Source organism: Lissotriton helveticus, chromosome 1_1 (assembly GCF_964261635.1).
Source record: "Lissotriton helveticus chromosome 1_1, aLisHel1.1, whole genome shotgun sequence".
NCBI classification, from domain to species: Eukaryota; Metazoa; Chordata; class Amphibia; order Caudata; family Salamandridae; genus Lissotriton; species Lissotriton helveticus.
This window is the reverse complement of record NC_136057.1, coordinates 1,287,552,859-1,287,577,539: the sequence shown is the minus strand read 5'-3', so window position 1 is coordinate 1,287,577,539 and position 24,681 is coordinate 1,287,552,859. Positions and strand designations below refer to the sequence as shown.

General features: G+C 45.6%; 1 protein-coding gene across 5 annotated transcripts in view; it reads left to right on the top strand.

Annotated features, from left to right (window-relative positions):
* The window catches only part of IQUB (IQ motif and ubiquitin domain containing), a 431,014-nt gene that overhangs the window by 306,777 nt on the left and 99,556 nt on the right, over positions 1-24,681 (top strand). For all 5 annotated transcript variants that reach the window (XM_078680839.1, XM_078680866.1, XM_078680849.1 and 2 more), the window contains one exon: positions 1,344-1,519. In XM_078680839.1, the coding sequence (XP_078536965.1) occupies positions 1,344-1,519 (176 nt within the window). The remainder of the gene's footprint in view (positions 1-1,343; positions 1,520-24,681) is intronic.

Here is a 24,681-nt window from a genome sequence, read left to right as displayed (position 1 = left end):
ATGGTGTGCTATAACATTAAAATGTAAGTGTAGGCCGATTCTACAGAAATCAACTTGCAGTGCGAGAATATTTTCGGACTGCTGCTGTCATCATGCTTTTCCATAGTAAAGGATTAGGATATTAGGAGGGAGTTAAGTGTATTGGCAAAGACATGGGACACTAGAATATTTCTAGTCTTCTACTTTCCACATGCATGGAGCACAAGAGAAATAACAGGGAAATGGAGGAGGAAGAGTGGAATGTTGAGAGCTCCATTGAAAGCAATGGGGTGGATCAGGACTAACAATGGCTGGTCCAGACCTTCTTCCTCAACATTTCAATGTTTGTCTTTCTGTTTCTTTGTGTTTTATTCACAGAATTACAATAGCACTATAGTTCTTCTGCCTTGAGTAATATCAGTTGTAACAGTCCATTCCTTGTTATAAGGCTTCACTTCCTGCTCAGGAATATAACTGGGGAAAAGGGCCTTTAACAATATTATAGCCCTTGGCAGTTGGCTATAATGCTATAATAAACTACTTAGAATTCTAGAATGTTGTCATTCTGTAGAGAATTAAGATAAATGTTCTCCAAATTCGCATCTTGCTTGTACCTCTCAATTGAAGCAATCAGCTATTAAGATAAATGTTCAAGAAAATCACAGACTCTCGGGGTGCCCAGTGCTTGGACATGTGGATTAGCAGACTGTAATGCAAGGATCTACATGGCCACAGGTAGGCTATCTGTTTTCACTGTTGAGAAAAGAGGATGGGAGCCATATTTACCACACCCTGTTTTGTCAATGTTGTGTGCCAATGGAACATGTGCGTCTCCTTTGAGGAATGACAAACAAATTCCGTGGAGACACTAAGAGAGATTGGTTCCTACGGAGATTGTAATTAAAGATGAAGTAAGGAGTGACTAGTGGATGCAAGCACAAAGGGATTTGGATGGCCAATGCATCTGTGTGCCCATGAAGTAGGCCACAGACCAGGTGTCTGTAAAGCAGGGAGGCAGGTGACTTTGGCAATTTTGTTTGTGGCAGTGCTAGTACTGGGGTTAGCAATGTATGTTAAACATATCTGGGCAACTAGGGAGGGCAAAATGAGAAAGTGTTTGAGCCACCAGATGAAGAAAGAGGTTATGTAACATCATAGACTCATTGCCCAATCATAGACTTATTGCCCAGTTGCTAACTTGTTTCTTGTCTTCATTCAAACTGGTTCTAGTTTAGCTGATGTTGTAGTATTTCTTTTTCACCAGAACTAATTGAAACAATTATTTGTGTGCTAATTATTGACATATAATTTACTGTATAACAATGTGCCATGAAATTCTGTAATCTTTCATGAATCTGGTTTAGTGTGGAGGTTGGAAGAAGTTGAAAGGATCAACAAGACCTACTCAGGAGCTGAAAGAAAAGCAGCTCTGTATGAACTCCTGGAGCAGCAGACCGAGCTGATCGCTTCAATTGAGAGGTACAGGCAAGATGCGAATGTGGAGAACCACAAAGAAGCTATACAAGCTTTTCTAGACAAGGTCAGTATAACAGAAATACTCTGTGTACCATAAATAAGATTACAAAATAGGAAAGCAATAGGTTTTTATTTAAATTTTTATATTTATTATTTTTTGACTGTTCTAGTTTAACAGCTTTGTTAGCATCCATGCTTACTGATAATTGCGAATCTTTAATTGCTGATTTAAACTGCATATTTCAGTACCTCTGCCTGCTTTGAAGTCCAGGATCAATTCACTGATATAATCGGAACATCACATGCTTTTTTTGATGAGTATAAAACCAACATATAAATACAAAATCTCACAGAAGCATTAAAAAAGGGTGCACAAAATGAATGCATAGAGGTGATTCAAAGAATCATCGATAACTACCGGAAGTAGTACTAAAAGAGTACTCTTTTACATACTCGTACATGCCTTTGTGAATGGGCTCCTAAATTCCAAATGCCTATTAGGAAAAGTACAAACAATGTACAGTCCTTTCTATTTCTACTAGTTGTATATGGATATTCCCTGAATATTCCCATTTTATTCCCATTTAGTTTTTGTGATCATGTACTGTTCTAGAGTGTTCTTCCCCTTTTTTGATCTTTAATTACAAGACCTTCATATTGTTTTGCTTCCCATCATTTCAGCTCAAAGATGTCTCTGTACCATCAACATAGTATTAAAGCACAATGACAAATAATAGTTTGTCATTGTTTATTATTGTCATTAGCCTAGTATGATCAGGAAGCAACTACCAACATAACAGCAAATACGACGAAGGATTAGCATCTCACATTGGTTGTTGCGAAATGAAAAGGTGTCAGGGTGATAAACTCTTAAACATCTTTAAGAAAGGAGGTGTATCCTTAACTCTCACCTCACACGGTCAGTATTCCATTATGTTATGTCTGACACTGTTGAAAGCAATTGACAAATCGAACAAAGTAAGTGCAGTAACACCGCCACCATTCACTGTCATATGCCATGCAGATCAGAAACAATCACATGTGCACTTTGCGTGGTCTAAAGCTGTAGGAGAGTAGGGTCTGCTATCCTATGGTCACACCAAATTTTTGCTTTTTGCTTCACTGGTTTTCGACTACTGAGGCTGTGGGCCTGCTAATCAGACCCCCAGCCTGCTGTTCTCTCTCCAAATTATTAATACATGTGCTATAGGTACATACCACAATTGGAAATGGACTCCTTGTCAGCCCCTGTACCATGCACTATAGGTGCTCAGGGCATAGGTGCCACCAAGGCCTACCAGGGGCTGCAGCATATCTTTTGCCACCCCTGGCTGGTTCTTAAACTGACACAACTGGCTGATCACTCAGCTGGGGCAAGATGGTGTAATCACCTCTTGCTTAGATATAGTATACCTATATCTAAACCTATATCTGGACACATATAAACCTGTGAGTCACTCCTATGGAAGGCCTTATCAATCCTGGAGGCAGAGTGCGTGGTTTAATGTGAGATGGAGCTCTAGCATGAGCTGAGCCTGTCTGCAGCCATCGGGAACAAATCCCTAAGCTGTTTCAGGATAATGCCATACCATATACTATTAAGTGCATTATAATCCTCGCGGTTATATAGCAACTTTGGTTTGGCTTTATCAAAACATGTCGTGTAAGGTGTCATACGATTTGGAATACTATCCCCTCGCCAGTTCTGGCGACGGGGATAGCCTTCCACCCCTCTAGAGGGAGAAGTCATGTTACTTTACTGAAATGCGGTTAATTTCTAAAAGAGCCTCAGATCCACAAAATGGATGCTTCTGCCACAGACACAAGTCTGACCCCCTGAAGCTGACCGAAACTCAGCCAAGGGGGCCTGGACAAAGGGTTTCCTGTCGCAGGGAGGTGTCACACCACCCCAGACAGGAGTTAGTGGATTGTAGCAGGGAGGTTTGAAAGAAACCAGACACTGCATGGGGAGCACAAGGCTGCCCCTTGCATAATCCGGTCAAACCGGTTCTGGGGCACACCAGCCCCAGTCCCAGCGCAGCCTGGATCAAAGGAAAGGGGTGTACCCACCCCCTTCCTGGGTCCCACCCATAGGAGGGGACCTAGCAGGTTTTCCAGCCCCCTAGATTGGTATAAGAATGGGAGCAGTACCAATGCACTTTAGATTATCCTGATGAAACATAAGAAACAAAACTCTGGACCCTTCGACATCCTACTCAACGTAGAAGACTGAAGAATCTCCCTTGTGGTCAAGGAGTGACCACCCTGTGCAAACAGGCACCATCCAGCCTATCGACGTCTGCTTTGTTGCAGTTCCCGCCGGAACTCGAGTGACAGAGATCAACGAGATCAAGCTTGCCTGCCTTCTAACAGCCCGATCCACAGTCCCTGCAGAGCTGAGACCCGTGGAGGCGACCGGAAGCGTGGGGCACGCCATCTTGAAAAGACCACGAGACGCTGACCGTGCAGCCCATGAGTGACCCTCGAAGCTGTACACCGGGGTTTGAGAAGCCCCAACCATGAGCCAGTCTTGCACTGAAGTTCAGCCCTCCACACTCGACGAGTGCTGCGTGGGGCCCTTCCGCTTCTTTTGGCTCAACGCGTTGGCCCGGTCACTTGCCAGCCGGCTTGTGGCCCCTGTGCCAACGAAACTTGAAATACGACTTGTGATTCTGGTTGCTCCAGATTTACACCAGCTCCCCTGAAAAGGAGCCCCCGCTCTGACCTTCCTGGTCCGAGTGAGAAGCAATCTCCCAGTTCCGCGTGGATTGCTTTTGCCAAGTGTTGTTTGCTCCAATCTTGAAGCCGACAGCGCCGACGGCGAGAGCCTACGTGGGACAGATCGTGACCTGCTCCTGGACTTCGCAGAGGCCCCAGAGCCCACGTGACAGTGGAGAGAAGCTCCTCAACAACCACCTGATTGCGCCCGACATTGCCTGGTTCCATCCTGGTTCCACCCTGGTCACTGCTGAGTGACCCAGACTCTGTCCCCTCTGCTTTCAGGTACTTTTCGACTTCGATCCACCCTTGGATCCCACCGGACACTTCTCCTTCACAGCGCCTGCAGCTTCTTCAGCTTCAAGCACCAAGAACCAGCGTGACGAAACCCGACACTACTTCGACCCTGTGCACCCGCTTCCTGTGGGCGAGGTAACATTGCAACGCCGGTGTTCCCACACTGGTACACACCTCTAGGGTCTGTGTCTTAAGTTTTGTCTTTCTAGGTTCAGCGGAAGTGTCCTAAAACTCTATTTGTGTAACTTTTACGCACCATTGACTTGCATTGGTGCATGCGTGTGCTTTCCACACTGCACCTGAATCCCGCGGGCTTTTCCAGACTTCAGGATTGCTTGTCCCGACTGCTCCCAGCGATTCCCTAGGCCCTAGGCCTAACCACTGTTCGATTGGTATCTCTTATACCACTTTTTTAGTATATGGTCTGAGTGGCCCCCCGCCCTCATCCATAATTGTGCAACTTTGTATGTTATACTGTGCTTTTGATTTAACGCTTGTGCCCCTTTGTTCATAAAGAATACTGGGGATTATTTTAAGTAATAAATACATATATTTTTATAATATATACTTGTGTGGTGTCCTTTCATTCGCTTAACACAACCTCTTGAGTTAAGCCTTTAAGGCTGCTTAGTCTATGCTACCATTAAGATAGCTTGTCTACAAGGTTGACTTACAACCAGACACCATAAGGGTTTGCTTGGACTGATACAAGGTGGTTCCAGAATTGGAAACATCATATATCAGGCCAACTTCTCACATTGGTGCGCAGCGGTGCGGATTTGAGCTTGCTGTTGTTTTACCATTGCAATCTTTTTATCAAATTGAAAGATCACATCAAGTACCTTAGGTACATATAAATCAAAAGCTTAGCATATTAAGTTCTACTGAACTTAGTAGTTGTAGATAAAAAGGGATTAGCACACCCTGACTACAACTCACTAGCAAGGTACAGTAGGAAAACACTTAGTGTAGGTAAGTGCACCACTTACACCTCACTAGCAGTCATGTCTGGCACAGGAGAGACTCCCAGCTCTCTGCCTGTGACAGTTGACCTTACCAAGGCAACTTCCAGCTATGACAAACTTAGCCACAAAGACTTGTGTGCCTTGTGCATATCAAGAGGGCTAAAAAGGGGCAGAGGTCCCACCATTCCTACCCTGATAGCCATTCTAGAACAGGATGACTTAGCTAAGGCGAGTGCAGCTCCCCTAGATTCAGGAGATGGTGTGAACCCCCCTGTAACTGATACCACTCCAGAGGAGGAAGAAGATGAGGAAGTGGAGGAGGAGGATGATTCAGATGTAGAGGATCTAGAAAATCAGGACCAGAGGGGTAACCAGGTTGTAGTTGCCAGGCTTAACCAGGCTAACTTAGACCTACTGGGGAATGGAGAGGGCCAGCACCTCCCCAGAACCCAACATATCATTCTCCCAGGCAACAGAAGAGTGAGATCTCCATCAGTGGACTCTCATATTTCTAGTGCCTCAAGAGAATCTCAGAGAGGAATGACTTCTTCTCAGAAGATAGAACATAGGGCCAGGATGAGGGCTGTCAAACTCCAGATAGAGAGGGAGGAGGTAGCCCTGGCTCAAGCTAGACTTGCCTTGGCAAGAGAGCAAAAATTGTGTGGCTTAGATGCCACTGGTGGCAGCATAATTCCTAAAGAGAAAGACAGGGGCTATGATAATAGAAACCTGACAAAAATTGTGCCCCCCTACAAAGAAGGGGATGACATCCACAAATGGATGACTGCACTTGAGAGAGCCTGCATGGTACAGCAGGTTCCTCAGGATCAGTGGGCTGCAATTTTATGGTACTCCTTTTCTGAGAAAGGGAGGGATAGGCTCCTCACAGTTAGACCTGAGGATGCCAAAAACTACTCTGTCCTGAAGAGTGCTCTTATTGAAGGGTTTGGCCTAACCACCGAGCAATACAGGTTGTTGTTCAGAGACACCCAAAAAGCACAGGCTCAGGACTGGACTGATTTTGTTGATTGTGCCACTAAGGCTCGGGAGGGTTGGTTGCAGGGAAGTAACGTTTCAGACTATACAGGATTGTACAATCTTATCATGAGAGAACAGATCCTTAATAACTGTACAAACCAGCTGTTGCATCAATACCTTATTGACTCTGATCTGACCTCTGCCCAAGAATTGGGAAAGAAGGCAGACAAATGGGTCAGAACAAGGATTAAGCAGAAACCCCAGAACCAAGGTGGTGACCAGAAGAAAACAGACCAGAAGGGTGGGAATCAGAAAGATAAAGAAAAGGACCATAAGTCTTCAGGCCCCCAAACTAGTAATAAGGAGGGTGGTTCCCAAAATGGCAACAAGAAAAAGAAGAATGATGGCCCAAAGAAACCTTGGTATAATACCTGCAAATCAGTTTCACACTGGGGCAGTGACTGCACCAAGTAAAATCCAGTCCCCACCACTGTAGCTCCTAAAGCACCTGTACCCCCTAGTACAGTTAACAGTGGTGGTACACAACCTAAGGGTATAGTGGGGTTAACCCTGGGTACTGAGATGGAATCTGGCCTAGTAAGAATCCCTACTCAGGCAGTTCTCCTATATGATGTGGACCTAGCTTTGTCCACTACAGTGAGTCCCAGTAACCTGGGCAAATATAGGCAGACGCCTTTGATAAATGAGAAACTGGCTCAGGCCTACGAGGACACATGTGCCAGTGTCACAATGGTGACACCTGACTTTGTGGACCCTGGACAGATTGTACTAGGTGAAAGTTACCTAGTGACCAATGCAAGCAACTCCACTACTTCACATAGTGTGGCTGTTGTGAACTTCTCCTGGGGAGGGGTAGATGGCCTAAAGAAAGTTGTTGTGAGTGCAGACCTCCCAGTAGACTGTCTGTTAGGCAATGATCTTGAAAGCTCAGTTTGGTCAGAAGTGGAGTACAGGACTCATGCAGAATGCTAGGGATTTCAGCACATGTCCTTGCAGTGACAAGGACTCAGGCTAAGAAGTGCCTTCCTGAACCAGTGGTGGATCTTGGAACAATAGACCAACCACAACCCAAGAGAAGGAGCAAGAGGGTTAAGGCTATGTCTTCCCCCTTGCCCCAGGTTGAGGATCAGATTTCACAGGAGACTGATTCTGCAGTCCAAGAGGAGACTGTCTCAGAGGAACTGGAGCCTGATCAGGTTGAGTTTCTGGGGACAGGGGGACCCTCAAGGGCAGACTTGGGGCAGGCTCAATTAGATTGCCCTTCACTTGAACCCCTCAGACAGCAAGCTGCTGCTGAGGCTGCAGGGAATGCTCAAGGTGTCCATAAAGTTTATTGGGATGATGGACTCCTTTACTCAGAGGCTAGAGACCCCAAGCCTGGTACTACCAGGAGGTTGGTTATACCTTTGAAGTTTAGGGGTTTCCTTCTCACCTTGGCCCATGATATTCCCCTTGCAGGACACTTAGGCCAGAACAAGACTTGGGACAGGCTTGTTCCACACTTTCACTGGCCTCATATGTCAGAAAATGTCAAGGAGTTTTGTCGCTCCTGTGTCACTTGCCAAGCCAGTGGTAAGTCAGGTGGCACAACAAAGGCCCCCCTCATACCACTACCTGTGGTGGGGGTTCCCTTTGAACGTGTTGGAATAGACATTGTGGGTCCCATGGATCCTCAAACAGCATCTGGGCACAGATTTATACTGGTGGTAGTGGATCATGCCACCAGGTACCCAGAGGCAATTCCCCTAAGGACCACCACAGCACCTGTGGTGGCAAAAGCCCTCATTGCAGTTTTCTCAAGAGTGGGCTTTCCAAAGGAGGTACTATCAGACAGAGGCACTAACTTCATGTCTGGTTATCTAAAAGCAATGTGGAAGGAGTGTGGCGTAAACTACAAGTTTACCACACCCTATCACCCACAGTGCAATGGGCTTGTGGAGAGATTCAACAAGACCCTCAAGGGGATGATAAAAGGTTTACCAGAGAAGCTCAGGCGGAAATGGGACATCCTTTTACCCTGCTTGCTCTTTGCTTACAGAGAGGTCCCACAGAAGGGGGTTGGCTACAGCCCTTTTGAACTTTTGTTTGGCCACCCTGTGAGGGGTCCACTATGTTTGGTAAAGGAAGGATGGGAGTTACCTCTCAAAAAGCCTAAGCTAGATGTTGTGGACTATGTACTTGGTCTCCGCTCCCGGATGGCTGAGTATATGGAGAGAGCATCCAAAAACCTGGAGGCTAGCCAAGAATTACAAAAAGCTTGGCATGACCAAAAGGCTGTTCTGGTTGAGTTCCAGCCAGGACAGAAGGTGTGGGTGTTGGAGCCAGTGGCCCCAGCAGCACTGCAGGACAAATGGACTGGACCCTACCCTATCATTGAGAAAAAGGGAGAAGTCACCTACTTGGTTGACTTTGGAACCCCTAGGAGCCCCCACAGGGTGCTTCATGTAAATCGTTTGAAAGCATTTGTGGACAGGGAGGACATGAGCTTGCTCATGGCCACATATGGGGAACAGGAGGAAGAGAGTGACCCTCTCCCAGACCTGCTTTCTCAGAACCCTGATGATGGTTCAGTTGATGGAGTAGCCTTGGCAGGCAGCCTCACTGACCAGCAGCAGATGGACTGCAGACTAGTTTTGCAAGCCCACAGACATTTGTTTTCACTCACACCCAGTCAAACTAACTGGTGCACCCATGAGGTGGACACCGGTGACAGTCTGCCTGTGAAGAATAAGATCTACAGGCAACCTGACCATGTCAGGGATTGTATAAAGGCTGAGGTGCAAAAGATGTTGGAGCTTGGAGTGATTGAGCCATCAGAGAGCCCTTGCCCAGTGGTCCTTGTGCCAAAACCTCATACCCAAGATGGAAAGAGAGAAATGAGATTTTGTGTGGACTACAGAGGTCTCAATGCTGTCACTAGGGCAGATGCACATCCCATTCCAAGAGCAGATGAGCTCATTGATAAATTGTCTGCTGCCAAGTTTCTGAGCACATTTGATTTGACAGCTGGCTACTGGCAGATCGGACTAACTGAAGAGTCAAAAGCCAAGACTGCATTCTCTACCCCTAGTGGACATTATCAGTTTGTGGCAATGCCCTTTGGTTTGAAGAATGCACCTGCCACTTTCCAAAGGTTGGTGAACCAAGTCCTTGCTGGGTTGGATGACTTTTGTGCAGCATATCTAGATGATATTGCTGTCTTTAGCTCCACCTGGGAGGATCATCTGATCCACCTGAAGAAAGTTCTGGAGGCCCTGCAAAAGGCAGGCCTGACTATCAAGGCTACCAAGTGCCAGATAGGGCAGAGCAAGGTTGTATACCTGGGCCACCTAGTAGGTGGAGGTCAGGTTCAACCACTGGAGAGCAAGATCCAGACCATACAGGACTGGGCTCCTCCAACTACCCAGACACAAGTCAGAGCCTTCTTGGGCCTGACTGGGTATTACAGAAAGTTTGTGAAAAACTATGGGTCCATTGTGACACCATTAAATGACTTGACATCCAAGAAGATGCCAAAAAAGGTTCAGTGGACAGTTAGCTGTCAAAAGGCATTTGATGACCTGAAGAAGGCCATGTGCTCTGCACCTATCCTGAAGAGTCCTGACTACTCCAAACAGTTCATTGTACAGACAGATGCTTCTGAGTTGGGGGTGGGAGCTGTGCTTTCACAACTTAATCAAGATGGTCAAGACCAGCCCATTGCTTTTATTAGCAGAAGGCTGACCCCCAGGGAGAAACGTTGGTCAGCTATTGAGAGGGAGGCCTTTGCTGTGGTTTGGGCCCTGAAAAGTTGAGGCCATACTTGTTTGGTACTCACTTCCTAGTTCAGACAGACCATAAGCCCCTCTTGTGGCTAAATCAGATGAAGGGTGAAAATCCCAAACTGCTCAGGTGGTCCATTTCCCTACAGGGGATGGACTTTACAGTGGAGCACCGCCCAGGGACTGACCATGGTAATGCAGATGGTCTCTCCAGGTACTTCCACTTAGAACATGAAGACTTATCTGGTCAAGGTTAGTTTAATGTCCCTGCGTTTGGGGGGGGGGGGGGGGGGGTTGTGTAGGAGAGTAGGGTCTGCTATCCTATGGCCACCCCAAATTTTTGCTTTTTGCTTCACTGGTTTTCGACTACTGAGGCTGTGGGCCTGCTAATCAGACCCCCAGCCTGCTGTTCTCTCTTTAAATTATTAATACATGTGCTATAGGTACATACCACAATTGGAAATGGACTCCTTGTCAGCCCCTGTACCATGCACTATAGGTGCTCAGGGCATAGGTGCCACCAAGGCCTACCAGGGGCTGCAGCATATCTTTTGCCACCCCTGGCTCGTTCTTAAATTGACACAACTGGCTGATCACTCAGCTGGGGCAAGATGGTGTAATCACCTCTTGCTTAGATATAGTATACCTATATCTAAACCTATATCTGGACACATATAAACCTGTGAGTCACTCCTATGGAAGGCCTTATCAATCCTGGAGGCAGAGTGCGTGGTTTAATGTGAGATGGAGCTCTAGCATGAGCTGAGCCTGTCTGCAGCCGTTGGGAACAAATCCCTAAGCTGTTTCAGGATAATGCCATACCATATACTATTAAGTGCATTATAATCCTCGCGGTTATATAGCAACTTTGGTTTGGCTTTATCAAAACATGTCGTGTAAGGTGTCATACGATTTGGAATACTATCCCCTCGCCAGTTCTGGCGACGGGGATAGCATTCCACCCCTCTAGAGGGAGAAGACAAGTTACTTTACTGAAATGCGGTTAATTTCTAAAAGAGCCTCAGATCCACAAAATGGATGCTTCTGCCACAGACACAAGTCTGACCCCCTGAAGCTGACCGAAACTCAGCCAAGGGGGCCTGGACAAAGGGTTTCCTGTCGCAGGGAGGTGTCACACCACCCCAGACAGGAGTTAGTGGATTGTAGCAGGGAGGTTTGAAAGAAACCAGACACTGCATGGGGAGCACAAGGCTGCCCCTTGCATAATCCGTTCAAACCGGTTCTGGGGCACACCAGCCCCAGTCCCAGCGCGGCCTGGATCAAAGGAAAGGGGTGTACCCACCCCCTTCCTGGGTCCCACCCATAGGAGGGGACCTAGCAGGTAATCCAGCCCCCTAGATTGGTATAAGAATGGGAGCAGTGCCAATGCACTTTAGATTATCCTGATGAAACATAAGAAACGAAACTCTGGACCCTTCGACATCCTACTCAACGTAGAAGACTGAAGAATCTCCCTTGTAGTCAAGGAGTGACCACCCTGTGCAAACAGGCACCATCCAGCCTAGCGACGTCTGCTTTGTTGCAGTTCCCGCCGGAACTCGAGCGACAGAGATCGACGAGATCAAGCTTGCCTGCCTTCTAACAGCCCGATCCACAGTCCCTGCAGAGCTGAGACCCGTGGAGGCGACCGGAAGCGTGGGGCACGCCATCTTGAAAAGACCACGAGACGCTGACCGTGCAGCCCACGAGTGACCCTCGAAGCTGTACACCGGGGTTTGAGAAGCCCCAACCCTGAGCCACTCTTGCACCGCAGTTCAGCCCTCCACACTCGACGAGTGCTGCGTGGGGCCCTTCTGCTTCTTTTGGCTCAACGCGTTCGCCCGGTCACTTGCCAGCCGGCTTGTGGCCCCTGTGCCGACGAAACTTGAAATACGACTTGTGATTCTGGTTGCTCCAGATTTACACCAGCTCCCCTGAAAAGGAGCCCCCGCTCTGACCTTCCTGGTCCGAGTGAGAAGCAATCTCCCAGTTCCGCGTGGATTGCTTTTGCCAAGTGTTGTTTGCTCCAATCTTGAAGCCGACAGCGCCGACGGCGAGAGCCTACGTGGGACAGATCGTGACCTGCTCCTGGACTTCGCAGAGGCCCCAGAGCCCACGTGACAGCGGAGAGAAGCTCCTCAACAACCACCTGATTGCGCCCGACATTGCCTGGTTCCATCCTGGTTCCACCCTGGTCACTGCTGAGTGACCCAGACTCTGTCCCCTCTGATTTCAGGTACTTTTCGACTTCGATCCACCCTTGGATCCCACCGGACACTTCTCCTTCACAGCGCCTGCAGCTTCTTCAGCTTCAAGCACCAAGAACCAGCGTGACGAAACCCGACACTACTTCGACCCTGTGCACCCGCTTCCTGTGGGCGAGGTAACATTGCAACGCCGGTGTTACCACACTGGTACACACCTCTAGGGTCTGTGTCTTAAGTTTTGTCTTTCTAGGTTCAGCGGAAGTGTCCTAAAACTCTATTTGTGTAACTTTTACGCACCATTGACTTGCATTGGTGCATGCGTGTGCTTTCCACACTGCACCCGAATCCCGCGGGCTTTTCCCGACTTCAGCATTGCTTGTCCCGACTGCTCCCAGCGATTCCCTAGGCCCTAGGCCTCACCACTGTTCGATTGGTATCTCTTATACCACTTTTTTAGTATATGATCTGAGTGGCCCCCCGCCCTCATCCATAATTGTGCAACTTTGTATGTTATACTGTGCTTTTGATTTAACGCTTGTGCCCCTTTGTTCATAAAGAATACTGGGGATTATTTTAAGTAATAAATACATATATTTTTATAATATATACTTGTGTGGTGTCCTTTCATTTGATATTACAGGACTGTGATTGGTAAAACAACTCGCTTAACACGACCTCTTGAGTTAAGCCTTTAAGGCTGCTTAGTCTATGCTACCATTAAGATAGCTTGTCTACAAGGTTGACTTACAACCAGACACCATAAGGGTTTGCTTGGAGTGATACAAGGTGGTTCCAGAATTGGAAACATCATATATCAGGTCAACTTCTCACAAAAGCCAACTTTGGCACAATTCAAGATATCATGAGATGCCACAAATAATTGGAGCTCCCCCGTCATCACTGGTCCTATTTGCTTTGCCACATATGGGAAGGCAGAATACAGTGCAAAATTGGGCGAAGTCCCCCTCAGTGGGCTAACAAATACATTTGACCAGCTATTGAGAATACATCAAGGTGCAAGAGAACAATTCATTAAGTCTTGCAGGATCTTGACCAGTTAGGACTTGTGAGCTTATTCTTTAAAATTTGTGAGGGCATATATTATTCTATGAGGGATTGCATTGGTCAGTTGAGATAAGCAATTACTCCTCTGAGACAGCAGAAAACGCATGAAGCAGAAAACGCTGATAGAGTCCAATACCTACCCTAGCCTCCATCTCTTTCAGACTAATAATTCCCCAGTGGTCTCATGAAGAATATTTATTTTGGAGTTCCCTGTGTATCTTTTTTTAAATACCTGCCTGATAAGTCAGTTATACCACTTTCAACCTAAGCTGTTCCTTAACTCCTCCATATTTTTAGAGAATTCGTTCAGAGGGGACCTTGCTTTCTCAATTATTTTTAAAATAAAAACGTTTTGCTGCAAATTTCAGACTTGGGGAGACTAGGGTAGAGTTTTAGATGGATCTGTGAGCTTAAAATTATATCTTAAAATTATATCAGGACCAGGGATGTTCCTGCTTTCATATTTAGATAACCTTGTCCTGTACAAAGTCAAAAGTCGTCATGATGTGTATTTCAACTTTGCTATGATTTACTTTTATAAGGCTTTCGGCTACAAGCTGTTTGCCTTTACAACTTATTTAAAGCACAATAAAGTCTAGAAGGGATGAAAGAAAGGAACAAAGGAAAGTGAAGGAGAAGAGAAAGGAGAAGAAGAAGAGTAAAAAAAAGCAACACTTTACATTTTACTTTGCAGTCTCTCCCAATTTTTCTGCTTTTGCCTTCTAAGCCCCGTCTCTGTTTCACTCAAAGCTCCCTTTCCCATACGATAGTGCATTGCAGCTTCTTAGCGCTAACTGTCACTTCTCTTCGGAACCCTTAATTGTCCTCACTTATTGGTACAATGCCATATCTAACCCTTTTTCTTTCACAAGAACAGCTTTAAGCTTCTTTTAATTCTATATTAAGTTCTCTGTATCTTCTTTTGTGCTTTATTAAATCTTTCTTGGGCAGTCAAGAATGTTAGTGGCAGATTCCTACTGCTTGACACATGGCACCTTTCAGCTTCCTGCTTTCTGGTATAAAGTCTCTCGACTGCCTTTAAGTTCATAGCACCCAAAGGTAATTAATCCTTGGGCGCTTATATGTACTTTTTTTGTTTAGAAAAAGGATAATACAAATTTCACCAATTTTTTAACCAAGTCTGAGGTTTTTTTCGTGGCCGTACACGGGACATATATTTACACTTACTATATACACTTTTTACAATACAAAAGACATTGAAAACATTTCACCATTACACATTACACAATACATTTAACCAGAATTTGTTTTGTGTTATCTAACTTCACAGTTATACCCTACCAAATGATTCTACCAGGTTTATATATTAGACATTTTTAGTTTAAACCTGATCACGCAAAGGCTCAAAACATAGTGCGTAATTTTTTATCCATTACATTCATGGAAATATTATAGGGCCTTTTGCGGAAAGAGCATTCGTTTTTACGACGAATGTACCAAAGCTTTGGTACATTCATCGTAAAAACGAATGCTTTCCGCAAAAGGCCCTATAATAATTCCATGAATGTAATGGATAAAAAATTACGCACTATGTTTTGAGCCTTTGCATGATCAGGTTTAAACTAAAAATGTCTAATATATAAACCTGGTAGAATCATTTGGTAGGGTACAACTGTGAAGTTAGATAACACATTTTTTTTTTCTTGTTAAATGTATTGTGTAATGTGTAATGGTGAAATGTCTTTTGTATTGTAAAAAGTGTATATAGTAAGTGTAAATATATGTCCCGTGTACGGCCACGAAAAAAAACCTCAGACTTGGTTACAAAATTGGTGAAAATTGTATTATCCTTTTTCTAAAAAAAAAATAAAAAAAAAAGTACATATAAGCGCCCAAGGATTAATTACCTTTGGGTGTGATTCTGCACAAAAATAAAAAAGTGGCAGATCAAAATAGTGACCGGGTCCCTCTTTTTTCACAAATTTAGATGTTGTCCTACCCGGCCACAGTGCAGGACACAACCCCCCTTTGTTGTTGAAATTTAAGTTCATAGCAGCATGGCCAATCTCACTGTCTCTTGGAATCAGTCTAGTCGCTTCTGTTGTGGTATTTAGGATCTGCTAACAGTTTGGCAGCTACTGCCCTTTCTTTGTGCCATCCTGTAAATCTGCCTTAGTGTTGGTAGCATCTTCCCTCCTCAGCTCTTTTGCTCGCTTGCGGGCAATTCTTACGCCCACTTCACAATATTTCCTCCTCTATCTCCAATGAACTTCTAGTCCAGTCAGAGGAGCTTCTGGCTGTTTCTTTTAGCTGGCACCTTGCTACTCTGTTGGTACAGCTCTTCCCGAACCTGGGTATGATTATCAAACTTCATCTTTCTTCTTCCGCCTTCATTGGGGGTTAGGGCGACTTATCTTGCTTGTGCCATCAGTTACCGTTTCGTATAGGTAATCTCTGCTATTTGCCATCAGCTGCTGACCTATCCTGGGTCCATGCCTATTTCGCTATGGGGTTCTGCCATGCGGTTCCACACCCTTCACTGGAGTCCTCCTCCAGCCCCTGTGTGTCCCCCATTTTTTTGCTTTGCTTTCTGTGCTGCGGCTTTCACCTCTGAACTGGACAGCAGTCACTTGCACATGCATTCTTCCTTGACATCTGGAGTACCCCTCTCTTCTCAGGAGATTTGCTCAGTCTCCCCGTTTCCTACAAGGATGCTAGGCTACCCACCCATACCCAGGTGTTCGAGCTCTTCATCTTGGAACAACCAGAAAAATACATGGAGTGTTTCTAATTGTTGCTTCCGTTGGTAACCATGTGACTTCTTAGGAACTGCTACATGCTCTGCGCAAGATTTCTCTTTCTCCGTCCCAGTCTTTAGCAATGCCTCACATTAAGCAGGTTGCTGGTGGTCCAAAGATGCCCTGCTGGCTTTTTTGAGTTAATTAACACACTGCTGGCTTGCTATTGGCCTGCTGGGCCCGCTGATGGATCTGAAGTTATGAATCATGTCCTCCTCCATCTTGCCCTGACTGTCTCCCCCAGCAGATCACATTTTAGTTGCACAGAGAGCTTTGATAGATTTTCAAAGCCTAGAAATGCATGTTGGGCTCAGCTGAAGTGCCGACCTGCCTCAAGTGGTTTTAGTTAACATAACTATATATAACACCTTTTGCAGCTGTTCCATCTTTGCCATCTATGTTTTACTTTGTTCTGGAATGTTTCCATTAAATTGTTTTTGTTGACATTAGTTTATGGGGATGCCTACTCCAGATGAACTGCTTGTAGTGTACTGGAAATTGAACCATTCAGGTTTGTGGACATCTAAAATATCATAAGAACACATCAAAGGAAAATAACTTGAGTTCTTGTTTTCCTCTGTGTGCGGCACTGTAAGGTCTTTGTGTGCTGCAGCCAAGGCTATGTGCACTAGGAAGCAGTCCGCGTGTGTGGGTGCAGTGCCTAAAGAAAAGACGCGGCCAACATTAAAGTGGAAATGCCTATGGGGCGCTTTTACACAAAGTGTAATAAAAATAAAGAAAGAAAGAAAGCTTTTGTAGTGCGCCCGCTGAAGTGAAAGTGGTTGTGCTGTGAATTAAATAAATAAATAAGTGCAGCAGCTAAAGTGAAATTGTCCTGCGTTGTAAATTAAATAAATAAATTAGCACAGCTGTTAAAGTGAAAGCAGACCGCGCCGTAAATTAAATAAATAAGCGCAACCGCTATAGTTCAAACTGACTGCACTGGAAATGAAAAAATACATGAGTAAATAACATGAGATAAAAGGTGGCGGCGTGCTGCGACATCGTGGGTGGAATAGGGAAGATCATTAAAGAAAACAGTGCTCACCCACTAGATAAAGCAGACCGTGTAACAGCACAAGTAAAAAGTCCAGTCATTATGGGAGGATACAAATGCAGACAAGGTGGTGCCAAGGAGGAACTACTAAGCTTAGTCATGAATGAAAAGCGATGATTTTGAAATGACAGTAACAGGAGCCAATTGAAAAGTTGGCCGGGAAAATCTTTAAAAAAAAAACAGATTAAAAAACGGACTATGGTTTATAAAAAAATAATTCAGGTTAAAAGCTTTACATTAAATAATTTTTCTTTTACATAAATGTGCTTTATGATTGAGCACAAAATGAACTTTGCTTGGTGGTCCAGCTACATCAGTTTCATAAATTTATACAAGCATCATTATAACAGATAACATGTCACCTCACCTGGGTCAGACACAGAAACCCATGTCCTTTCAAGCTGTTCCACCTGTGGCTGCTATTTCAGCTATTCTAGTGCTACATGGCAATGGTCTTGGAGCTGCGTGACAGTGGCCTCTCCACTGATAATTTTTGGCATCCTCACTTCACCTACTTTGTTATAGATAGGGCACTTATTTTATTTATAAAGTTTTAGGTAGCACTAATATGACCCAAGAGGGTATCAGAGCGCTTTACAGAAATAGCAAAGTGACAACAAATCAATAGCGAAATGGAATGTGGTGGGTCCCAAAATGAGGCAAGAAGCCTCCAAAGGGACCAAGCCGCGCACAAAATATACATGATCATAGAAGTCCAATATTTCACATGATACAGCAAATGAGGGCTAATGTGGTAGGCTACTAAAGTACATGAGCCTTAGAGCAAGAACATGTTCATTAGTAGCACTTCCTTTTTAGGTCTCGCCTAGTGATGCAGCGCACGCGCTGCTCGCCTTGGCGAGACATATTGTCTTCGGTTTCTCTGGGGGACAGGAGATGTGCACTCCGTACGTGTGCACATCTCCTGTCCCCGCGTAGGGCTGGCGTTTAAACACAACGAGCGCCCCACCTAGGCCATCTCGCGCCTCCTCCTGCAAAACTGTGCTGGGTGAAACCCATATGTAACTCCACGCAGGGACTTTGGGCAGGGGCGCCTTCCCACCTAGTCCGCCTCGCACCTCCTCCTGCATAACAGAAGAAGCGGGCAACACTCCCCAGAATATCCCTGATGTGCTGCACATCCGCACGTGTGCCTCAGCCAGCAATGAACATGAACAGCTGTCAAATGGCACCGGTTAAGGGCTGTAATAGGGTATGCAAGAGGAAAAATACCCCTTATTCCAATGTCCGCTTGTTGGTCCATATCCTAGCTGCCAATAACTAATAATGCACCTTTATTTGGTACAGGAATTCAACCCAGACTCGGAGAGTCCGGATCCATCGAATCCTCGTACCGAATAAGCAGGTGCTCCTAACGAGGCTCAAAATTGTGAGAGGTGGGCAATCGGATCTCAAGGAAAGATGCTAAGATTTTGTTTGATACTGATGGGTGATTCATTAATTGATTTATATATACCAATGGAAGGTCTCTACTACAGGGAGGGGTGCCAGCATTTATTTAGGCGCCCCCCTGCCTAGAAAACTCTGAATTTTACATTGAGTAATGTAACTGATGCTCATGTAAAGCACACCGTTACCTTCGCGCAATACAAAACTGCACACAAAAAAGTGCCAAAAACTACTTACAAGGACAACCTTTACTTAGAACTTTGGGTACTTCAACTTCTTACCAAACTGTCTGTTACTTCTCAAACCTGCGATTGGAAAGAGCTGTTTACTCAAATGTGTCTGGTTTGCTACTTGGTAAATAAGCCTTGTCAATCACGTACCAATACCGGGTCTTTGTTCTAGGGGAAAAAACAAGCATCTGCAATGCAATAGGTCTCACTTATACACAAGTTTGAGCTATTTGCATTGTAAATGACACTGCCTTCTATTTATGTTTTAAAAACCAAAAGATAAATAAAAGGCATTGTCATTTACAATAACAATAGCTCAAACACGAGTAAATGCGAGACCTATTGCATTGCAAATGCTTGTTAAATGATACTGTTGACTTCTCAGAATCCTTTACAATGATGTACCATTAATTATATACATGATTGTATCCGAACTGAGATTAGCATTTCTGAGAATATTTTAACAGTTAAAGTAGTAAGTACCAGACTAAACGTTAGCGTAAGGAATATTGTTATGTGTGCTTAGTTAAGGTGCAGTGTTTGGTTTAAGTGAAGGGTAGAGTTAAGGTTCAAATTTGGTTCAGCTGTAGGGTAGGCTTATTCTCCAGTTTAAGAACTGGGAACTGTTCTGGCAATACTCAAAATATTCACCATAACTATGTAGAGCCCGCAGGCATACATCACATAGGTGGTTACATCAGGCATAATGTACCACTTTTGTGGCTATCTCGGGCACAAAAAATCAAGAGGAAAACATACCTTCAATGTAATGTTCCTAGACTCAATATCGGCACTATGACAACGTGCATATGCACAAAATAACAATGAAATGCTGCCAGGTACAAACCACCACCACCACAGGGAGATCCGAAATGCACATCAAAATTAAACAGCCGCATACACTACATGTCACTACTGGGATTACCAATTGCACACAACATTCCTAATGCAATATTCCTAGACACAAAACACCACAACTGTGTTGATAGCATGCTGGAATAATCCCAGATGCAAAATATCACCATCTTAAAACTTTCAAACACTACATATGAGCATTATGATTTGCCCATGTACAGAATACTGCCACCTATGTTAATGACAGGCAATAACTGCAAGTCATTTGCACAAAATATCACAATAGTGCTGGGCACTTGCAAAAAATTGTTTGGACTGTTATGATCTCATGTATAAAAAAAAATCATTGTGATCTAAGGCTCAACAAAGCACTGGGGAAACCCCATGTGCAAGACATCAACTGTGTGAGCATATATGCAAACCATTACCAGCATGGTGATTCCACGCACGTAATACCATCAGTGTAGTGATTCAAGGGACACTAACACTAAAGAACATTGGATTATCTATAAAACATCAAGACATTCTCAGTTTTGTACATCAAAGAACAATTTTAAAACCATAACTTGTACCTCCCAGAATTAAAAGATATGAATGAGCCAAATACAGATGTCTCTCGTTCTTGGGTTTTTAAGGAGCTACAAAAAATGTGGGCCTTGAGGATCTCTGATGTAGGGTCACTTATTTATTTATTTGCACGTATACCTAAAAGAAATGCAGCAAGTTCAAAAGCACGATGTGTGTTTTACACGTTGTGCTTTTAAACTTGATGCATGTTTTTTTGTTAATGGAGTGCGGCTGGGGGCTCATTGTGGGCCTTTGTGAAAATATTGCTGTTAATTGCAGCGCATGACAGTTCTGCGATTAACAGGAAGTATTTCTGTTAATCGCAGCACTGTCATACGCTGCCATTAACAGAATTATTTCCAGCTATGGCCCACAATCAGCCCCAGCTGATCTCCATTAAGAAAACAAACACAGCAAGAGCAGGAGCTTCTTGTTGCTGAATGAGTGGACAGGCTGCTATTAAAAGGAAATTTACCTGCCACTCCCGGAGATGCAACCACTCTCTCAGGTGATCTGGTGTGTGCGCGCTTCACTTAGGACACTGCGCGCTCGGGCTGAAAGAGGTGCGCGGCCGCACAGGCACGCACGCTACTGGGAACATTGGTTACAATGTATCTGGCCCCTCCAAAGAAAGATGACTTTGTCTCAGAGTTTTTTGTGCTTTTAGAAACAGTGAGCAGATGGGGCAGGCATGGTATGGCCTCCAACAACAGGTGTAGACCTACAGGCACATAACACTCATGAAAAACAGTGAGGGTCTCTAGATCCAGCAGCTGCATTGCTAACTGGGATATAGACAACTGCAAGCAGAGGGTCAAACAATAGGAGATAACAAAAGCAGTTCAGGGAGGATTTTGCATGCAAACCTGAGCCACTTACAAGTTATTAGCTGTGCCTTGTATTTTTGAGCCTGTACCTGTCTGTGTACTTGTCACTTGGGCCATCTTTAAAAAGTGTTTTCTCTCTGTTGCCCGCTTTTCTGAATTTGTGCCCAGTTATCTGTTTAATCTGTGCCTTGTGACCTTCAATTGTCGTTTCTCCCACTATTTTGCCATTTATTCCTCGCCACTTCATGCTTTTCCGCTGCCCCCCTACCTCCCGCCTCCCAGCGCCCCGCCAAATCTTACCTAATGGAGGCCGAGGTGCAGTTACTCCTCTGGTGCGCTGTCCAAGCCTGGAACGCTCCTAGTGCCAGGAACACTGGTTCTTCCACCCTGCACAGCTACGCCACCACAGACCTCCGAGCTCTGGATCCCGGGTGCATCGACAACAACAACTGCTGCCGCACATCACCACGCATCACCAGAAGACCGTTCTCCTGCCAGTACTAATACTGCTGCTTCACCTGCAACATTGAACTAACCAACAACTCTTAAGCCACCGCAAATGTGACTACATCTACCACGCTGACCAAGCCAGCCACAGCACAACTCCAGTCCATTCTACTCAACACACGATCGCTCGGCAAGCACGCCACATAGATCTGGGACACAATCTCATCCCTCAACCCGGGCGTCATCTTCATCACCTGGCTGACCACCCTGGACATGACCATCGCCACCCCAAAGGCTTCAAGATAACACCCTGGACTAGAACCAACAAACACGGAGGAGGAAATGCCATCACCTACAAAGACACCATCCCCTGCACAACCTCCTCTGACAACTCAACCCTAATAATGGAGCATGTCAACTTTCCCCTTCACGCAGAAGGAAAAAGCACCATCAGAGGCACACTCGCCTACAGACCAGCAGGACCACATGCCAGCTTCTGCAATGCCATTCCTGACCTCATCGCCCCGATCGCCATAGACTCCAGGCACTACATCTTCCTAGGGGATCTCAAATTCCACCTCAAAGACCCCAGTGACACCAACACTACTGACCTCCTGGAAAGCATTAGCAACATCGTCATCAAGCAACTTGTCACCGACCCTACCCCCATCCATGCTAGACCCCATTTTCACATCAAGTGATAGAGTCAATTCCAACCATGTCTCACAGCTCATCTGGACTGACCACTACAGCGTCCACTTCACCATCTCAGAACCTACCAACACTGGCCCCATGGCCCCCAGTTCCATGCGCAGAAAATGGAAAAAGATATCAGAATACCAGTGGAACAGCGCTCTCAACTCCCACCTCCCAGACACAACACTCAACCTAGATCAGGCTGGGAAGAACTTCTCCCAGTGGATCACAGAGTGTGCCGACACAATCGCCCCGCGAAGCCAGCCAAATCCAAAGGACCTGCCAGAAGAGCCAGCTGGTTCACCACAGAGCTGAAACTCACCAAATGCAACTAGAAAGGAAGTGGTGCACCAGCAAGCTGACAGGAGACCATCCAACCTTCAAGACTGCACTCAACCAGTACCTCCGCCTCCTGAAAGAAACAAAGAAGAATGCCCTAGGAGACCGTATAGAAGCCAGCACAAACTGCAGCAAGGAGCTCTTTGACATTTTGAAGGAGTTCTCCAACCCTGCAGCCTCTGAGAATGACATCACCCCCTCTCAAGAACTGTGTGACACCCTGGCGGACTTCTTCCACGACATGATCTCAGTCTTCTACAAAAACGTCATACCCCAACCCCCACAGCAGACAGCTTCGGTCCTCAAATACAAACCCCGAAAATCTGCTCACCCATTGGGACCCTCTCACAACTGAGGCCACAATCTCCATAATTAACTCTTTACACTCTGGAGCACCCACAGACCCCTGCCCCACCACATCTTCAACCTAGGAAGCAAGACGATTGGTAACTAGCTCAAGAAAGTCCTGAATACCTAAATCACCTCGGCCTCCTTTCCTAAGGACTGGAAACACACTGAAGTAAGGCCCCTCTTGAAGAAACCGTCTTCTGAACCAGCAGAACCAAAGAAATACCAGCCCATTTCCTTGCTCCCCTTTCTAGTGAAGGTTCTCGAGAAGACCATCGACCATCAACTCATTGAGCACCTGAAATGCAACAACCTCCTGAACCCCTCTCAATCCGGATTCCGAGCCAACCACAACATAAGGCAGCCGTGATCTCAGCCATCGGTGACATCAGGGCCATGCTGGACCACAGGGAAATGACAGCCATCATCCTCTTAGACCTATGAGCCACCTTCACACCATCTCATCTTGATAAACAGACTGCACCACATCAAAATCCAGGGAGACGCTCTCAAATGGATCACCTCAGACCTCATTGGAAGAGCCCAGAGAATCTGTCTACCACCTTCACCTCGGAACCCATGAAGATCATCTGCGGCATCCCCCAAGGATCGTTCCTCAGTCCCACCATCTTCAACATTTACATGACCCCCCCTGGCCAACACCGTCAGATTGTATGGACTCAACATCATCTCCTACACAAACAACACTCAACTCATCCTCTCACTGAGAGTAGACCCCTCTACCAACAGCGCCAACGTCTACAAATGTATGATGAATCTTGCTGAATGGATGAAGAACAACTGCCTTAAGCTCAACTCGGACAAGACGGAAGTCCTACGTTTTGGGAACAATACCTTGCCATGGAACGACACATGGTGACCTACTGACCCCGACCAATAGCTCACTCCCACAACCTCTGCATCATCTTGGACAGCAAGCTATCTGTGAAAAAATAGGTAAATGCAGTCTCATCCTCCTGCTTTCACACCCAAGAAATGCTCCATAAGATTTTCAGATGGCTCCTAGCCAAAAACAGAAGGATCGTCATGCAGGACCTCGTCACCAGCAGGCTGTACTAAAGGAACAATCTCTACGTAGGAATCACTGCATGCCTCCTGAAGAGACTACAGATGTTATGTTAAGAAGTTTTATTAGGCGCTTGAAGGCCCACAGGCGTCTTGGCGCTAGCTGAAAGACCATATGAGAGATACACCTGAAATGATTTTGCAAGACCTAAAGTGCCAAGTTTTTAGTGATTTCCTAAAAGCCAGCAGGTTTGATACAAACCTCATCGGCAAAGACTCATTCTCATCCTCCCCAGATGAACCCACATCACACCGCACCTCAAGAAGCTACATTGGCTCCCAATCCAGAAGAGATGGCAGTTCAAGATGTTGACACATGCATACTAAGCCCTGCACAACGAAGGACCAGCATACATCAACAAACTAATGACTTTCCTCCAAACGACTAGACACCGATGATCTGCTTTCCTCTTCCTCGCAGACATCCCCTCGATCCGCTGATGAAACAGCGGAGGACGATCCTTCTCACACCTGGTGGACAAAATTTGGAACAACCTTCCTCTGCACATCAGGACCGCCTCACCACTCTGGGAATTCAGGAAAGGACTGAAGGACTGGGTGTTTGAATGAAAAAATTACTACAAAGCAGCTGC